Here is a 20,346-nt window from a genome sequence, read left to right on the forward strand (position 1 = left end):
ATTGTTAGAAATATTGGGTTAGGACCACATAAATAAAATACAGTGCACATATTCACACAGGAATCGGGAATACTCAACAACTGGTGTCGTATCGATATAATTTCCTTGATCCTGACTGATTATTAGTTCTGTTTATTCCAATTAGTTTGTTTGGATACTTTATTTATTTATTTTTTTTCAAATGTTAGACCGTATTATATTACTATACTTATAGCATTTTTATTATAAAAGCTTATATACACTATAACATTTAACTGAACTGAAGTAAAAAGTTGCAATGAACTATATGTAATACACGTTTGATAATTTATTTAATTATTATTTAGGTATGTTAGTAGTATTTTTAAAAATAACCAGTTAAATATGAAATATCCTGACATGTTATTATGCCCATTTGATATTAGTAAGTAAATCATCAGCCTCATAACACAGGATTAGTAGCTTTAACCCGCCATGCTAGTTCCATGCTAGTTGGTGGGTATAACAACACCAAAAACATACCACGAAAAAAAATTACTAAAAAAAATGTTAAAATAATGTTAATGATTTTTGCACGCCAATTTTGGCTGAATATGAAGATCATGAATTACGCATAACATCAAATTTTTTTTTGTACCATGTTCAAGCAAAATTTAATAAATAAATAATTACTCACTGTAGTAAGAAAAAAAACCACAAATAACTATTTATTTCCACCACTTCAAGAGTCGATCGTAGCTATTGTCTTTCACCGAGTGGCCGAGTAAGCGACCTTTCTAAACAACGTGTCCACGCGAACTAAGTGTATCAGATATGTTCCCTTCCCTACTAATGCTATATACCAGAGAGAGCTTTAGGTATCAACTGTCTAGCTAGAACCTTTATAATTGGGGACCCGTGAAATAAACTTCAAACCTTCCGACCCAAATTACGTGTTTTATGGACAAATTAAATAAATGCAGAATAATGATAGTATTTTGCTCATGTGATATTTAAAAAAAAACCTGTCTCTTTATCCTATTATAGTATAAAGGACTAGGTAATCGATGAAAAAGCTTGGGTGTGAATTATTGCTCTAACCAGGTTGAACTTCTAATAATTTTAATGACATTGTGAGATGGTGATAACAAAAAAAAACACCCTGCTAAGTTTGTTGTGGGCTTCTTCTTAGACCAGGACGCGTTTCGAACCCTCGTAGCTTTAGTTTTAAGTTTACGAATGTGGTTATCGCCATCATCTCACTACCGTGTAATTCTTATGTACGCATCAAAAGTGCCAACTATGGGCCTACTTAAACAAAAATATTTTTGACTTTGACTTTGACTTTATATATAACATGACGCTTTCAAATCTATATCAATTGAAATATAATTTAGGTGCATGCATTAGTATTATTAGAGCTTTTGAGCACAGTGTGTAGGACTTCGACTTCACGTTCAGGGGGCAGAGTTCGAATCTCAGCGCGCATCTCTAACTTTTCTAAGTTATGTGCGTTTTAAACTTGTTTCAACGGTGAAGGAAAACATCGTGAGGAAACCTGTATGCCTGAGAGCTCTCCATAATGTCCTCAAAGGTTTTTAGAGTCCACCAATCCTGGGTCAGCTTGGTTTACTACGGCCAGTAGCGTGCACAGGGTTTTTGACCAGGGTATGCATAAAGAAGGAAAATGGCATAAAATGGAAAAATCCTTCCCCTTTATGAGTAATACAAATTTTTTAGGGTATGCAGTGCTTTTGTGCATGTATGAAGTGCACGCCACTGACTACGGCCTTAACCCCTTCTCATTGCGGGAGGAGAACCGTACCCTGTAGTGGGCTGTTAATAGGTTATATGACCATACAGTTCTACTCTATCAACTTCGATGAAGTTAACTTTTAAAATTTAAATAAGAATTCTTCAGACATCGTACATGCATTCTTACAGGAGCAATTAATTGATTAATATGACCGTTGAGCTGGTAATCAAATAAATGTTATGCGACTTCAAACCTGAGGTTTTAAATCCGTTGTTTTTTTTTTACCGGCAATGGGTTGATATGATGATGATGAAATAAAAGTGTCTTCATTCATTCATACCAGAAATGTTGGTCTACTCCTTCTTGCCTCAACCCACGCTAAGTGGGGTCACCACAACATGTCATTTTTTTCACTCTCTAGCTTCTCTTTCAACTTTTCCACTTCAACCCTTTCCATATCTTCTTTCCTTCTTTTTTATAAAATCCACCCATCAATTCTTTGGTCTTCGTTTGATAAAATCATCGTTTCTATATTTTAAATGTCGTGTGAGAATTCTCATTAAAATATTAAGGCTCGCGCTTGACCGGTTTCTTAATGAAAGGGATTTTCTCGGATACGTGTTAAGGCTCTGGAAACATTGTGACACTTTTGCATTTGCATGGAGAAATCGGAAACTAGACTACTATAGCCAGGGCACGCGGTTTCACACGCTTTAAACTCAAAAATGTTATTAAGCCCAACTGCTGAGTCTAGCCATCCATCCATAATTCATCCGCAGCCTATTAGCGTCCCACTGCTGGGCACAGGCCTCGCCTCTAACCCACCATGCTACACCAATGCAGGTTGGTGGGCTTTCATTACTGTTTAGTGATAATAAACGGGACCGACCGGCTTTATTGGCTCTTCGAGGCACGGGGGTTGACATCGCCAATTTCCTAGATCCGAGCTGGTACTGAATATACGCAATACCTAGCAATTCTTAAGATTCGAACCCAGGACCTCGTGAACATGTTAACCACTGTACTCAATTTGAGAAAAATTAGGAATGAGTAGATGAACCGTCGAAGAACCAGAGTTACTGACATAGATCAACGAGTCGCGAAGCTGAATTGGCAATAGGCGGGGCACATAGCTCGGAGAACCGATGGACGTTGGGGTCCCAAGGTGTTGGAATGGGGACCTCGCATCGGTAAACGCAGCAGACCCCCGACGAAGTAAATGGACGACATCAAGCGAGTCGTAGGGAGCCGCTGGACCCAAGCGGCACAACACCGTGGCGTTTGGAACTCCCTACAAAAGACCTATCTCCAGCAGTCGTTTTTTTTTTAATTCTACTACAAGTTAGCCCTTGACTGCAATCTCTGGTAAGTGATGATGCAGTCTAAGATGGTAGCGGGTTAACCTGTTAAGGAGTATGGTAGTCATGCCCCTAATCGGTTTGTATGGTTAAATCGCTTAGCGGCACTTCTTTGTCTTTATGGTGGTAACCAGCCACGGCCAAAGCCTCCCACCAGACCAGACCAAAGAAAGTTCAGAAATTATAAAATTCCCAAATTGTCTATACCAGGGGTCGAACCCGAGACCCCTCACAAACACCATAGAGCTCACCGCTGCGCCAGAGATGTCGCTAAAACTTTTTTGACAATGAAGTGTTAAAGTATCCCTACTAATATTATAAAAGTCAATGTAAGTTTGTTTGTTACGCTTTCACGCAAAAACTACTTAACCGATCCTCATGAAACTTTGTACACATATTCTTGGAAGTGTTAGAAGTAATATAGGATACTTTTTATCCCGACATTAAGCTCGGTTCCTTTGGGAGAGGGGATGAGTGTTTGACGATTTTACACCATAACTCCGACAAATTATAACTGATTTAAATAATTATTTTGTACTATAGAGGTTATAATATGTGTTTAATTTAGTCCATGTGGTTGGAGATAGAGGACAGAACTTCTCAGTGGACAGCAGCAAACCCCTCATTTAAGGCTTAGCGCTACTGAATACTTTATTTTTTTTTACAAAACAAACGCAGACGAAGTCGCGGGCAACAGCTAGTTATAAATAAATATAGGTACTACGACAATACACACATCTCCATCTAGCCCCAAAGTAAGCTTAGCTTGTTGTGGGTACTATGATGAATATTTTATTGAATGATATACATAAATACTTGTAATATACCTACGTATAAAGACTCAGAGACTGAAAGTTTTCGAGTTGTGGCAATCGAACACTGCGTCAATCGGCCGTCCAAAAATAATTTCAAATTAATTTATTATAAATAAGTACTTATCACACATACTTGCTGTGGGAATATAACTTATTAATAAAAATAATAATCCGCGTCAGTTTTGATGTATTGCTTTCCAAACACAACATGGTAGAGTCTAGAGACAGGAAATTACTTAACATGTAGAGATAGAAGCAAAAATGTTATGCGTCTGGTATAAGCACAATCAATTATGCACGTATTTATCAGAGCATGATAGACTTTATATGCCTTCAGAGCCCATTTGTGTCCCAGCAGTGGGCACAGGTCTCTACATTTATAGAATAGGCATGATGACATTCGCCTGTCATGTGCGTTTTGTAACAAAAGGCGAATGTCATCATGCCTATTCTATAAATGTAGAATGACAGGCGAAACGCCGAATTCAAAATTATGACGTCACTTCTATATAAATATAGTTTAGTAGCGCTTGAACTTCGAAAATCTCTGCGTGTGTCAAGTATTTTGTGATTTCGAACTATTAGTTGCTAAGTTTTTTGTTATTATGTTTATCAATACCAAAATTATATAATCTCTGGCTATTGAACAAGGACTTTCTAAAGCTCTATTTTGCTGATGACGTCACAACGTACGGCCATGACACCCATTGAGCGTTTTCGCGGTAAATAATTACTCTAAATATAATTTGCAACTTTTATCAACAAGCATTTAATTTCAATAGAAATAGTCATTTTTTGGATCTAAAAGATTCTTCCGAACGTCATAGTGCAGTTCTTCAAAATAAGTCGCCATACCTAAAGATGGCGGTAGATTAATATACAGTAATTTAAAATTATGTGTTAGGGCGAACCCACAACACTACAATGTGTCGTCGGATCGCAAAGTTCTACGATGTCGCACAACGCATCGTGCAAATTTTCGATGCTCTGGCGCACCGTGCAAACTGCAAACTTGCGGCGCGTACTCGTATGTCGTATAACGCACTCCACTATAACCGATTAAGATTTCGATTATCTCATTTCATTAATTCAGGAACAAATTCTAATTCCGTAGAAGGAAGTAAACGGAGGCTCGGAAGGAAGTATTTAAATCTTTATAGCCTTATTGATAAACTAAACCAATAGCCATAATTTTCTCGTACGATGCGTTGTGACGCAACGCAATTATTTTATCGCTTACGCATCGCATTGGTTCGCGGCATCGTTTTTGTGGAAGTGGTTTCGCCGCGTTCTGTGTGCGACAAGCGATGCTGGCCACTTTGGCAACTTGTCTTGTGTGAAAACTAAGCGTCGCGTCATCTGTAAAGTTAAAAGAGAGGGCGGTCTTTTGGGTCGAGAGGGAATGCTGGTCTTCTCCGCCATCTTGAGCCGAATAGACCTCTCCAGACTTTGCTTCATCTATTCTATTAATAATATACCGATGTATTATTTAATAGGTCCTACCGACTTTTATTTAACAATTATCATCTTCATATCAGCCCATTACCGGCCCAGTACAGGACACGGAAATGAGAAGGGTTTTAGGGCGTAGTCCTCCACGCTGGCCCATTGCGTCATTGGTGGACTCGACACGCCTTTGGGAACATTAAGAGGAACTCTCAGGCATGCATGATTCCTCATGAAGTTTTCCTTTACCGTTAAAGCAAGTGATATTTTTATTGAGAGAAACGCACATAACTTGGAAATGTTAGTATAATCCGCCATTTTGTGGTGGAACGATTTTCATCAAATTCAAAAACAAAAAGTCCTCCCCACTAAGCTATCACCGCTCCAAAAAAGTATATCAAAATTGTTTGGGCCTTCTTTTTTATAAGTGTTATTTTTAAAAAAAAGAAGGCCCAAACGAGTGAGCCTTTGACAGCAATCTCACCTGGTGGTAAGTGTAGACGCAGTCTAAGATTGTAGTGGGCTAACCTGTGTATTGCCATTAGCTGGCGTGCAAATATTACAAACCTTTGATTGCAATTAACACAAATTAAATTAAAACATACAATTATAACACTAGGTATACAATAAAGTGTTAATAATAATTAGAGTAAAAATTACAAACTAAATATCTTTCTAACGCAGTAAATAAGTGAATTAATTAATTTCGTAAAAGGATATACTTCGTTCAACGGACCAAGCATTTCCTTGATTTAGTTAACACTGTTAGGTACTAGACGATATCGTTTTTATAGAACTAAAAAAAAACGTATCTATTCCCAAAAAGAGCCTAAGAATGTACGCGTTGGAACGCCATTTCAATGTATCCGAAATATTTCGTTATATTTAATTCATAATACGAGGTATTTTTAGTAGCGTAGTTACTGAGTAAAATCCATTAGCAAAATATCGAATTTAGAATACGAAAATCAAAATTTCGTTTCGTTTCGTTCGTATTCAGTCTCATAGGGATAACGATAAATATAACGAATACAAATACATAACGGATATGAACATAATGACGGTAACGAATACGAATTCGAATACTAATGCAAATAAGAATACGAATATTACTTCTAATACTAATACGAATACGAAAACCAAAACCCGAACCGATAAGAAGTATGAAAATTAAACAATAACGAAAAAGAAAAAATAACGAGAACCAAAACCAAAACGAAAACAGGTTTTGGTTTTGAAAACGAATACGATAACAAGAACCAATACCGATACAAAACGATAAAGTTCTGTGGCCAGTGTGACCAGGCTTAGCTATCCTAAATACATACAGTGCTGCCACATTTATGAGGCACATGTCTTTCGAAAAACAAAAACAAAAGCGGACGAAGTCGCGGGCAACAGCTAGTATATACATAATTTGTAATGTGCTAATTAAACTAGGGCAGGACTTGTAAATAGAATATCTGTGTTAGAAATTTCATTCAAGTAAATTATGTGTATCAAAACGGAAATAGAAAATTTTCTAATTAATTTTATCTATAAAACCGGTCTAGGGTGAAGCAAACTTTATTGAGCACTTTGTTATTTATATTTTATTAGCGTACCCAGCCCGCTTCGCCGGGCTAGATTTATTTTATATAAACAATACACTTACATCATTAAATTTTTTATTTAAGTCTCATAATATATTAAATCATTTATTTCTCTCCGTATTCATTCTCTTCTATTCTCTTCTCGAGCGGGTGAAGATCATTATCTACACCCATGTACACCCAACAATAGAATATCATCATAGTAAATAAAAACTGTATTCAAAATAGGAGTTCAAAAATAGGAGTGCTCCGATCGTCACCAAACTTTACAGGATTACTCGCCAGGTCAATCTGGAGATTCCCCGTAAGTTTCATTGAAATCGGTCCAGCCGTTTCGGAGCCTATACGGAACATACCCACACACTTTCTCTTTTTTTATATAGATAGATAGATAGATAGATAGATCTTGTAGTAAGGCCCGCTTCAGCGGATGCACTTCGACCCTCCAGGATATTTTGTGCTCTAGGTAGATAGATAGTTTATTCACGAAAACTAATGTAGGCAGGTCCGCCCCGATAAATAGAATTGTCTCAGCCTACAATTGTGCAAAATTAAAAAAATCTGTTTGTTACGTAATCCTCTTTTATTTTTATTTTTATTTTAGTTTGTAGTATCTTTTATATTTTTTTTTTAAATTTATCTCTTTAATTTTAGGTTCTGTATATTGAAGAACGTCTATATTTCATGATGCATGCAGAGTTAGCCTGTAAGTGGTGTATGCAATGTAAAATTCAGAATATTACTGTTGTGTTTATAATAATTTTAAGACATTGTATATAACGTTGGCTTCCTAAATAAATAAACAAATAAATAGATAGAAGATGTCAAAATAAATTCTAAACCTAGGATGTCGGTCTCAGTATAGGCTAAGAGCTGTGTGTTACAGACATTTCAATATCAAAATTCAAAAATTCAAAAATTCAAAATTCATTTATTTCAAGTAGGCCTAATATAAGCACTTTTGAAACGTCAAGTCTGTCTGTTTGTAGTGATTCTACCACCGGTTCGGAAGGCAGATTCTACCGAGAAGAAGCCGGCAAGAAACTCAGCAGTTGCTCTTTTCCAACATCAACAATTTACATTTTGCATTTTAACATTCATTTTTCTATCTTGTGAGAGCTGAAAGCGGAGCCGGATGCTTCCAAGCAACCTTGTCATTAAAAAATTCATCAATTGTATAGTAACCTCGCTGTAATAAATGTGTTTTAACAAATTCTTTAAACTTGTGCATTGGCAGGTCCAAAATCACCTTAGGAATCATATTATAAAAGCGTATACTCAATCCCACAAATGATCCCTGTACCTTACGCAGACGATATGCAGATGACACTAATTTATGACCATTTCTTGTAAGTCGACTGTTTATGTACACTTTTTGTTTATAAAGACTAATATGTTGTCTTGTCAACTCATTACCGACCCAGTACAGAACACAAGTCTCCTCTCAGAATGACAAGGATTTTGGTCGAAGTCCACCACGCTAGCCAAGTGCGGATTCGTTGACTTCATGCAACCACACCTTTGTTTGTTTGTTTGAAGTCTTTATTGCACACACACATTTTATACAAATTTAACACAAATACAGAAGAAACTTTAAAAATAAAATAGAGCGTGCAAAGGCGGTCTTATCACTAAAGCGATCTCTTCCAGACAACCTTTGACGTTAGAAAAAACGAAGGGTTGAAACGGGTTGATACAGCAATTCGAGTATATACAAAATAATTATAATAAACTACTTACTCATAAATTCTAATACTACACACATATTATACATAATATATATAAGTATATACATATTTAAGCAATATACTACATACTATCATATTACATAGATAAGAAATGGTTTTCCAAACGCTTCTTGAATAAATTTAGGGATTGACCCTGACGTATGTCAGCAGGCAGGGAATTCCAGAGTCTGACACAATTAAAAGAGTTAGTAAAAGAGTTACTATAGCTTTTACTATACCTTTGTGAACTTTATAGAGGACATTCAGGCGTGCAGTTTTCCACACAATTGTTTCCTTCACCCTTAAAACAACTGATGTTTACTGTCTCTGAAAAGTTTAGTAGTTAACGACACTTACTCGGTAAATTTATCTACATTTTCATATTTTCGTCAATATAACACGTTGTTTGGGAATTTATAAGTTCATTCCAACATTTTGAAGTGCTTGACAGACATTCGTCTAAGAAAATCTCGGGCGATAAAAAAAAGTTTTAAAAGAAGTAAAACTGTAGTTCTAAACATGCGAAGCAGTGGTCTAATGTGTAGCTAGTGAAGAGATAAAAGTATTTATTTAAAACGTTCTCAATTACATGCAAAAACAGTCAATACTAACATCCATCTTATCTGGTTACGCAATGACGTGTGACGTAACAACAGCGTGTGTGGGTAAGACTGGATACACATAGCTTGCGATTATAGCATTCACTAGCTGTGTACTGCGGATTCACCGGTATAAAGCGGACTGCTAGTAGTAGTCAAAAAAAAACGTAGGGCTCAGATCTCTCTTAATGATAAGGGTTAAGGCCACAGTCAACCACGCTGACCCATCGCGAACTTTATTTATTTATTTATACACTTTATTTGTAAACCACAAATATTAAAAAAAAAACAATGGACACAACAAAAATAAACTTAAAAAGTAGGATACAAAGGGCGGCCTTATCGCTTAGTAGCGATCTCTTCCAGGCAACCTTAGGATTAGGAAAACCAAGGGAAACCGATTGGTGGGGTGTATTATTATTATATACATACTTACGAACAATTACACTAATACTTACGTGTGTATTTTATGTGTGTAATCTTGATTACTACTAATCAAGATTACACACATAAAATACTAATAATAATAAATATAAAAAAATAATAAACTAATATATACTAAAACATACTTAAATATGAACTTTACACGCCCTTAAGATATTTACTTTCACTATAAATAATATAGCGGTTTTTTTTTCTTCTGGCTTTACACAGATTAGCCTATGGCAGGTGTATATATGTTTAATAGAAGTTAGGGAAACATAAAATATAAATTATCAGGAGAAATTGACTGACGAAAAGGGCGGGCAACTTCGCACATGGCGGACGCGTGTCCCCCAAACACTTGCTCAAATCTACCGCAAACCCGATCCGAAACGGACTGGTGCTGTCTATACTGCAGTACCAGCACCATTCCCACAGCAGCTAACCGCCTATATAGGTAAGTTCTTCAAAATATTTAAACGTAAATTTTGAACTTTTATAATATTTAAAAGAACTCACCCATACAAACAGCCAACCACTATGATAACGACACCAACATAGCAACATGCACAATACAAACAACAAAAATCCTCTCCAAAACGAGTTCACCATTAATTCAAACAAAAATCTGAAATAACCGCGTCCGCCATGCACTAGGCCTCCCGCCTTTATTCAGCGCGAATAATGTACCTACGTATTTTTTGCTTTTGGAGCTTCAATCACCCAAAATTTTAAACACATCTATAAAGTAGACTATATTGAGTGTTCTTCTTCAAAAGCAACATATCTCAAATAAGAGTCCATAATGCTGCCAATTCTGCTGCACAGATCTATATCTAATATTATATATGCAAAAGGATAGCGCTTGTATTAGGTTTGTCAATTTAATTTAGTTTAGATATATATTCACGAAAGAATTGACACGATTGTAAAAAAAAACTCTAATAAATCGCTCCACTCATACTATTATAGCTACCGGTACTCGACAATCCTCTACCTACTTTCATTAAAAAGCCATCGTCTATACCAAACGGCATAGTTACATCAATGCGCGAGCGAGCGTCATTAAAATTACCTGGTTTTTTACCGACATCAACATAAGAGGATGTTACCATTTCATATTTGCCCTGAATAGTTTACCATTAGGAAATTGATGTATCATCTGACTAAGTTTGCTGCGAAGTAAGAATTTACTGCGTAGCTGACTTTCCGTTTTTTTATTCACGACGTATAACAGAAAAAAATCTTGCCAGAAATTCCCCGATCAGTCAGTCAATGAGTCAGTGAGTGAGTAGTATTCTGCCCGCGGTTTTGTCTGTACACAAGGAAAACGTATAATTTCGCTTTTATTGTACCTCCCTAACTTCATGTTTGTAAGTTTAATAATTCCTGAGATATCGTGTATTACTAAGTGGAAAAAAGCGACCCGAAAAAGGAAATACGATTGACTCATCGACTGAATGAAATAAAATAAAAAAATATGACATAATCACGGGATCTAAGAATTACCGTAGCTTATAAATAACGGAGTTGCGGGATTTTAAATAATAAAACCGTCCAATTATTTCGAATTCACAGACAGTAATATAAATTTTATTTATTTACTTTTTAATTTGTTATAATTAAATTATATTTATTTGCATATACTGCTAGATTTATGTGAACTATTACCGGTAATCAGTAGGTAATCACTAGACATGTCTAGAAAGGGAGTGTTGAATAATTTTAACGAAATTATATAAGTGTTACGTTGCGCGTATGGAGGGTAGAGGTAAGGAGAGTCATCTTATATGGGAGAAAAGTTGAAAAAGTGTCCAGTGTATGCGCTAAATAACAGTTCAAAAATCCTCCACAATGGCGCTGGTGGATGCACAGGGTATGGTATGAATGTAGCAATCGTAGATGAATTGAAGTATGCCGAGTTAAAAAATTTAATGTCATTATCGACTAAAGTAGTTAATTATTGAGAATTTCAACAACTTACGTTGTACAAAATATTGTGGTAAATATAACCTTAAAATTCAAATTCAAAATTCAAAATTCATTTATTTCAAGTAGGCCTAATATAAGCACTTTTGAAACGTCAAGTCTGTCTGTTTGTAGTGATTCTACCACCGGTTCGGAAGGCAGATTCTACCGAGAAGAAGCCGGCAAGAAACTCAGCAGGTGCTCTTTTCCAACATCAACAATTTACATTTTGTATTTTAACATTCATTTTTCTATCTTGTGAGAGCTGAAAGCGGAGCCGGATGCTTCCAAGCAACCTTATCATTAAAAAATTCATCAATTGTATAGTAACCTCGCTCTAATAAATGTGTTTTAACAAATTCTTTAAACTTGTGCATTGGCAGGTCCAAAATCACCTTAGGAATCATATTATAAAAGCGTATACTCAATCCCACAAATGATCCCTGTACCTTACGCAGACGATATGCAGATGACACTAATTTATGACCATTTCTTGTAAGTCGACTGTTTATGTCCACTTTTTGTTTATAAAGACTAATATGTTGTCTTACAAATACTATATTGTTATAAATATATTGTGAAGCTACAGTAAGTATGCCTATTTCTTTAAACTTCTCACGGAGGGATTCGCGTGATTTAAGTTTATATATTGACCGTACAGCTCTTTTCTGCAATATAAATATAGTTTCGATATCAGCTGCTTTACCCCATAACAAGATTCCATAGGACATAACACTATGAAAGAACGCAAAATAAACTAGCCTAGCTATTTCAACGTCAGTAATCTGTCTAATTTTTCTGACTGCGTAGGCAGCCGAGCTTAGTTTACCCGCTAGTGAATCAATATGGGCACCCCACAGTAGCTTATTATCCAAGGTCACGCCCAGAAAAACTGTGGAAGTCTCTATTTTTAGTGATTCACCATTTATCATTATATTTTTATCAATTTTCTTTACATTTGGTAAGATAAATTCGACACACTTTGTTTTTTTTGCATTTAAAAGTAAGTTGTTAACTGTAAACCAGTGCGACACATGCGACATAACACGGTTTACTTCGTCAGAGTTATCTTTACTCCTATCAGTCTTAAAAATTAGAGATGTATCATCTGCAAACAATACAATGTCGCATGTTCCACTGACATGGTACGGTAGATCATTTATATACACTAAAAATAGAAAAGGACCCAAAATCGAGCCTTGTGGGACACCCATTGAGGTATTTGAACCCTGAGACTTTGCATCATTTATGCAAACTCTTTGGGTTCTATTGCTGAGATAAGAGGCAACCAAATTTAGTGCAATGTTTTGGATACCATAGTGGCTTAGCTTAAGAAGCAAGGTTTTATGATCAACACAATCGAAAGCTTTAGATAGATCAACAAAAACACCCATGGCGTTCTGTGAACATTCCCAGGCATCATAAACATGTTTTATAAGTTTAGCGCCTGCGTCCGTTGTGCTACGACCTTTAGTGAAGCCATACTGCTCAGGGTGTAGTAAGTTATTAACATTAAAATGATATAAGAGTTGATTTAATATAATTTTTTCAAATATCTTACTAAGAGCTGGTAAGAGTGAGATAGGTCTGTAATTGTTTATATCATTTTTATTACCAGATTTAAATAGAGGAATGAGTTTACTATGTTTCATTAGGTTCGGGAAAGTACCTAAATCAACACATTCATTGAAAATTATGGCTAAAAGAGGAGCAATGACGTCAATAATTTGAGATATTACCTTTACCGACATTCCCCATATATCACCTGTTTTCTTTAATTTTAACAACTGGAAATTTTTCCTGATATCCGATGCATCTATATGTTTGAAATGAAATAAAACTTTGCACTCATTAATGTTGCCTCTTAATAAATTCTGAGCTGCAGTAGGTGAGCTGCTGCTGTTAACAAAATATGAACATTCTGAAAAAAGTTTTCAAAAGTACTAGCAACTTCTGTATCAGTAGTTACCATATTATTATTAATAATTAATTCAAAATTGCCGTCTCGAGATTTAGTTTTCCCAGATTCATTATTAACAATTTTCCAGGTTGTTTGTATTTTGTTTCAGATTTTACTATCCGATCTTTAATGTATAGCGACTTAGCTTGTCTACAAACATCTTTAAATGTTTTGGAGTAACTTTTTACATATTCAAGGAAAGTTGGAGTCTGATTGTATTGTTTTTCATCATATAGCTCATACAACTTATCCCTGCTTTTGTAAATGCCTATTGTCGCCCAATCACTAAACCTCATTTTTTTATTAGAATCTATGTATTTAAAAGTAAATACTTTATTAAATGCACTTTCTATTTCATTGAAAAGCGTACGATAAAGATTGTCGGGATGACAGTTTTCAAAAAAGAGAGCAGGAATTTTGGCTGATATTTCACCTTCAAATCGCGTCAGTTTACTCTGAGTTATCGGCCTGTACTTAACAATATGTTTATTTCTATTTGTACCAACAACAGTAATTTGTTGGCCACAATGATCTGACCTTAAATTGTTTAATATCGATTCACCTAAGATATCACAGTTAAAAATAATATTATCTAAACAAGATGCTGAAGTTGCTGTGATTCTAGTAGGTTCATCGAAAGCATTATTCAAATTAAAGCATTTAAATAAGTTTAACAACCTAGTCGTAGTAGTATTATGTAATAAGATATCAACATTGAAATCCCCGCATACTATTACATTTTTAGTAGACATACACAATCGCTTAAGGACATCTTCCATTACATCCTCGAATTGGTTGAAATCACCTGAGGGGGGATGGTACACACACACTATTATAAAACGCTCCAGCTCCACACAAGACAGTTCAATTATGCGCTCCACAGAAAGACTAACTATATCTTTTCGCTCCTTACATGTTATATTATTGCGTACAAAAATTAAGGATCCACCATGAATAGCAGTCTTTCTAAAGAACACACTTGACATTTTGAAGTTATTGATGTTAACTGCTATTTGTGCTCCAGTGAGCCAATGCTCAGTTATACACAATATGTGTATATTGAATTTTTCAACAAACAGTTCTATTTCTAATTCTTTGCCGGTGAAGCTCTGTATGTTTTGATGTACAATGTTCATATTACAGAGCTTCCCCGTTGTCTCACTGTCTAGTTTAAATAACTATTTATTATAGTACTAGAACAAGTACTAGGGTCAATATTAGAAATATTGGTGGTACTTGAAGTACAATATGTAGAGGTGTCAATAGACTTAGTTACAATACTTGTAACAGTATCATTTAAGTTGTAAGCTAGTAAAGATGCCAAGTGATGCTTACTTTTCTTAGATAAAATTAAACTATCTCTAGACAATAGGGATGACATGGATTTATTGATGTCAAAATAAAAAACTGCGTCACTATGACGGCATGTCAGGTTATAAATTAATAAATTTAAATTATAAATATGTTCATTCTGCTTTGAACTAAATGTGCCACAGTAAGGAAAGGCACACATAACGAATTTACATTGAGTTTTACTATGTAAAGCTAGTAATTTATCAATGCATCTTATAATTTGATGCTTTTTGACATTCAAACTGTCTCCTATCAAGAGAACAACATTTTTATTTACATCTAAATATGCACTATTCAAACTATTAATAAGATAATCGAAACTAGCCCCCGGTGAACATCTATTAGTCACTGAGTGATCAAGGTAATGGTTTACCTTTACCTAACATGTCGGAAAATATAATTGTCTGTTTTTTAGGCATACTTTTTAATAAAGGTGAAGGGTCTGGTATGACAGTTGTGCACTGCTCCAGGCATGTTTCTAATTGGTTGGAAGATACTGTATCACATAATTTTAGGTTAGTCATAGGTATCTCATGAGTACAGTTACATTTATTTGCTAAAGACTCAAAGCGAGCCATGTTGTAAGTACCTAGGGCTAACTTCCTTGTATCTCCATACTTCCTTGTTTATTTTTCAAGCCTACTCTAACAATATTTATATTTGGCGCTTCTTTTAAGAGTTACCCTGATGCAAATGTGGCGCCATCCTAATTTAATACATTTTGACGACACTTTTTCATATACACAGATGACTCTCCTTACCTCTACCCTCCATAATTGCGCGAAGGCTTGGTTTCTGTTAATCGCTGTTTACATGCAGTGATAGGTGATTGATCTTTGACCCGCTCTTTTTCTGAGTGCTCTATTTCCTGTTAAACCGAAACATGCCCCATTTGTCTTTGGTTTTTAATTTTTTTCGCGTTTTATTTCCTCCAATACACGTTAACACTTGAATGCAAGCTCACCTGTTGGTAAGTGATGATGCAGTCTAAGAGCTAACCTGATAGGGGTAAGGATATATTCAACCCATACTCTAATCGGATTTACTTGACATCGTACCGGAACGCCAAATAGCTTAGAGGCACGTCGGTAGGGTGTTAACTAACGGCCGAAGCCTTCAATTAGACCAGACTAGTCCAGAGAAAATTCAGAAATGTTAAATCCCTAAATTAAACATGGAAATCGATTTCCCTGTTAAAACCACAGAGCACATAAATATCAAATCCTTATTGTTAAAATTTTCCGAGGGGATAATTTTCGGGTTAAATATTTATCCAGAATGCAAGCAAGCTACATGTGTGCTAAATTTCATCGAGATAGGTTCAACCATTGAGCCGAACATAGAACAAACAAACAAACGGACACACTTTCGCAATTAGTATAAGCATAGACAAGGGAAAGCCCTGACCAATTCTAGTAAATAGATCGAAAAACGAATCTACATTTATAAGTCTCACTTCATACAGTTCACTCCTATATACTCGTACCTTGGAAAAGACATGAGGTAGAGTGGTTAAAATGTAAAGAAAAAAAAAATTGTCTTCGCTCTGCAATTATAATTGTTGTTACTGAAATAACCTAGATACGCATGAATTAAACATCAATTGAAAATGAAATAGAATTAAAAGCTGAAAAAAAAAATTGTTAATTTTAATAAATTTACATAGATATTTACACCGATTAGATAGATTTACATAGATATTTCACGACTACACATTAACATTAAAACACACAGACAGATTAAAGAGCAATTTTGGGCAGGAAAAAAGAATATGGGAGACTCATACTTTTTCCAAGCGACACTCACACAGATAATTATCTCTTACTCTTATTGAAGTTATACCTCTTTAGCGGCGTTAGGATCAATCATGGGAGTGAAATATATATAACACGATGTAACGATTATAACGATGGATGAAGGTAGAAGCGAAACCGAGTGAGAGGGAAATACATCGTCTGCCAGCTCACTTTTTACGATGCGCGCGCACACCGCACAAAAAACCAGACACCCTGAAGTTAGCTATAGCCGACATTTTAGTTTTTCAAAAAAAGGTTTGACAGTGTACACTTTCAATTGTCAAAGTCTGCGGGCTCATTCCTGTAATTTAATTGATTCAACTGTACAGAAATCTCAAATTTTAATCTACAGTGAATCTTGGTGGTCCGATAATGAGATAACTAGATAATGCGTTATAATAAAACTTTAAATGTGTTATAAAGTTGGTATTTTAGAACCGAGTTTTAAACAAAATAAGGAGCTTTCTAAGATGGCAAAATTGGCTATGCTTTTACAGTTGACAACCAAGAGTTGCTCTCATTGACAGAATGACGTGTGATACTAGTGCTTTCTATAGCATTATTTCAGAATCGATTAACGAATAATAAATCATCTAAATAATAATTATGAACATAAATTATAAATACATTTGGAAATAGCTCAAATCACCAAGAAACTTAGAATTCTACTGTTTCAAAAATCAGACTTAAGGTTAAACAAAGCATAATATTCATGTTATAATAAAACGCATAGGTATGCTAATACTGTTGGACGCATTTCTCAAGACTAAACAGAATTTATTTCTTGTAATAAAACTATCCCCTTGACTATGTTGTTTCTGGAAAAGGATAAAACCATTATTAAGACAAGTCAAGTTAGTTTAGTTACGGTATTTAGCTCAATGGAGTTGGCACCAGTACTATATCAATGAATTAAATACACAAACGAAAATGGGTGACACAAGACCACTATTCATTAAAAAAAAATTAGAATAAATCATAGTAATTAATGATTATTTCTATCGATTTTTGGGATTATATTTTATGTTAATTTTGTTTAAATAAAAAGATGGATGGTAATCATTGATTTTGCATGTGTAATAAAAAGAAACCTTTCGAAAACAGTCATCAATAAATCATTAAATTTGTAATAGATACCAGATTGTGATTGCGTTTATTGACTAAATGTTGTTCATATAAGATCGCTTTTTTTTTTATAGTAAATCTATAATTTAAGAAGGTACTTTTTTCATATTCGATTACGTATTCTATAAAGTATTTCAATTAACTTGGTTTGATTATTGACAAATAATCGATAAGCACAACACTAGTCACACACATTGACATTATCAAATGACAGAACTCGATACAAAATACAAAATATAAATAAAATCACGATTTCGTGAATCGCAGTTCGTGCTTTGTATCTCGCGTTACTATTTCAAATTTCATGAGTTATTTTATTAAAATCTGCTAATTTTGTAATTAACCAATAAGTTATTAGAATTGGAAATAAGTACTAAGTAAAAATGGACGTCAAACAAAAAGTTGAGACTACGAAATCTCAAACCTTGGATTCGGCAGTTAGCGCAGTCCTAGCCCGCAGCCAGGAGTTACCAGCCGAGACTCCGATCGTGGCTGGGTATGACTGGGAGAACGGTACAGACTACACTAAGATTTTAGAGAGCTATGCCAGATCTGGCTTCCAAGCAACGAATTTCGGTAGAGCAGTCGAGGAAATCAATAAAATGTTAAAATGTCGATCCATACCATTGACAGAAGAAACCAGTGACTGCTTCGAAGAAGACAGTTTCATCAAGAAGAAAACCAACTGCACAATTTTCTTGGGTTACACATCAAATATGATTTCATCTGGCCTCAGAGACACTTTTAAGTTTTTAGTTAAAAATAAATTAGTTGATTGTGTGGTTACCACAGCAGGCGGTATAGAAGAGGATTTAATTAAATGCCTCGCACCTACCTACGTTGGTGACTTCAATTTGAGTGGGAAAATGTTGAGAACGCGTGGCATTAATAGAATCGGAAACTTATTGGTACCAAACAATAATTATTGCTTGTTCGAGGAATGGGTCACACCTTTATTGAATGAAATGTTAGATGAGCAGATCAGTGATGGGACAGTTTGGTCTCCTTCACGTATAATTGCTCGGTTGGGTGAGAGAATCAACAATGAAAGTTCTGTTTGCTACTGGGCCTGGAGGAATAATATACCGATCTTTAGCCCAGCTTTAACTGATGGCTCATTAGGTGATATGATGTATTTTCATTCATATAAGCGTCCAGGACTGATTATTGATATATTATCAGACTTGCGCCGATTAAATAACATGCCTATTAAAGCTAACAATACTGGTATGATTATATTAGGAGGTGGGGTTATAAAACATCATATAAAGAATGCTAATTTAATGAGAAATGGAGCAGATTTTGCTGTGTATGTTAACACGGCAAGTGAATTTGATGGGAGTGACTCTGGTGCGAGACCAGATGAAGCAGTTTCATGGGGAAAGATACGTCCAAATGCAACTCCAGTCAAGTTGTACGCTGATGCAACTTTAGTGTTTCCCTTGATAGTAGCGCAGACCTTTGCTAAGTATCACTTTAGCAGCAAGAAAAATGTGTAAATTTTTGCATTTAAAGTTACTTTTTTCATTTTGTATTTGTCACTATAAAAAAGTATTCCTGGAAGAAGTTATACTGCTTTAGTGTAATATCATCAAATATCAATCAATGCAGTTTTTATTTCATAAAAATTCACTCTCTCTCATCAGATTTTTATCAGATTCCAAAAGAAGTATAACTTCAAAAGTACAAAATGCTATTTTTAAGTTAACCTTATTACCTCTTTTAAAACAGCACTTGCGGCGCTTGCTGGAACTTTTTATTAAAAACAATTGCAACCACAACTATGTACATGAAGAAATTGTAACCTGTTTGTTGTAAACTCCACAGTTTGATGTGCTGGTATTTTTCCTTAGTCCTGAAAACATAGTAGTTATTTGAATCGCAGTACTGCAAACGTGGCTAATTCTTTAAATGTTTAAATGTCTCCAGGTATCAGAACTATTTAATACTAGTCCTGATACCTGGATAATTGTTAAAGATTAAAAAAAAATTACCATTTGATGATTACCATAAATGGCAATTTTAGCAACATAATAAAGCCAAGGTTTCAACAACAGGTATTGTTGTTGAAAACTTTTTGGTTACTTGTGAGTGGTTACCAGGACTTTTTTTGGGCAACCAGATCAAAATGCTTATCACTGTATTTTTTGTTATAGGCCTCTGGATTTGCCCAGCATGCGTATGCAATATTCTTTGTAGTTTTTATATCATTGTAAAATAGTAGATATTTTCATCAAAATCTTTTTTTGCTATTTTGACTAATTACATGTAATTGTTAAAGTTTTAAGGTACATTGCACATATTTATTTGATTTTAGGACTTTATATCTTCAGTTTAACAGTGAAAGTTTTTTTACAACCCACTTTGTAAGGTTTAAATTAGATTTTCATATCTTATTTGTCTGATCAATTATGTCTTAAAGTAAGTTTATGTAATTTATTTTTTTATTTATTGTTATTAGGTACACCAG

General features: G+C 34.9%; 1 protein-coding gene across 1 annotated transcript; it reads left to right on the plus strand.

The window, feature by feature from the left end:
* Positions 1-18,105: 18,105 nt before the first annotated feature.
* On the plus strand, positions 18,106-19,676 carry LOC120634940 (probable deoxyhypusine synthase). The gene has a single exon (XM_039905837.1). It carries the CDS (start codon positions 18,260-18,262, stop codon positions 19,373-19,375), a length of 1,116 nt encoding a protein of 371 aa, XP_039761771.1. The 5' UTR covers positions 18,106-18,259; the 3' UTR covers positions 19,376-19,676.
* The last annotated feature ends 670 nt before the right edge of the window (positions 19,677-20,346 follow it).

The sequence above is a fragment of the Pararge aegeria genome, chromosome 25 (genome assembly GCF_905163445.1).
Source record: "Pararge aegeria chromosome 25, ilParAegt1.1, whole genome shotgun sequence".
NCBI lineage: Eukaryota > Metazoa > Arthropoda > Insecta > Lepidoptera > Nymphalidae > Pararge > Pararge aegeria.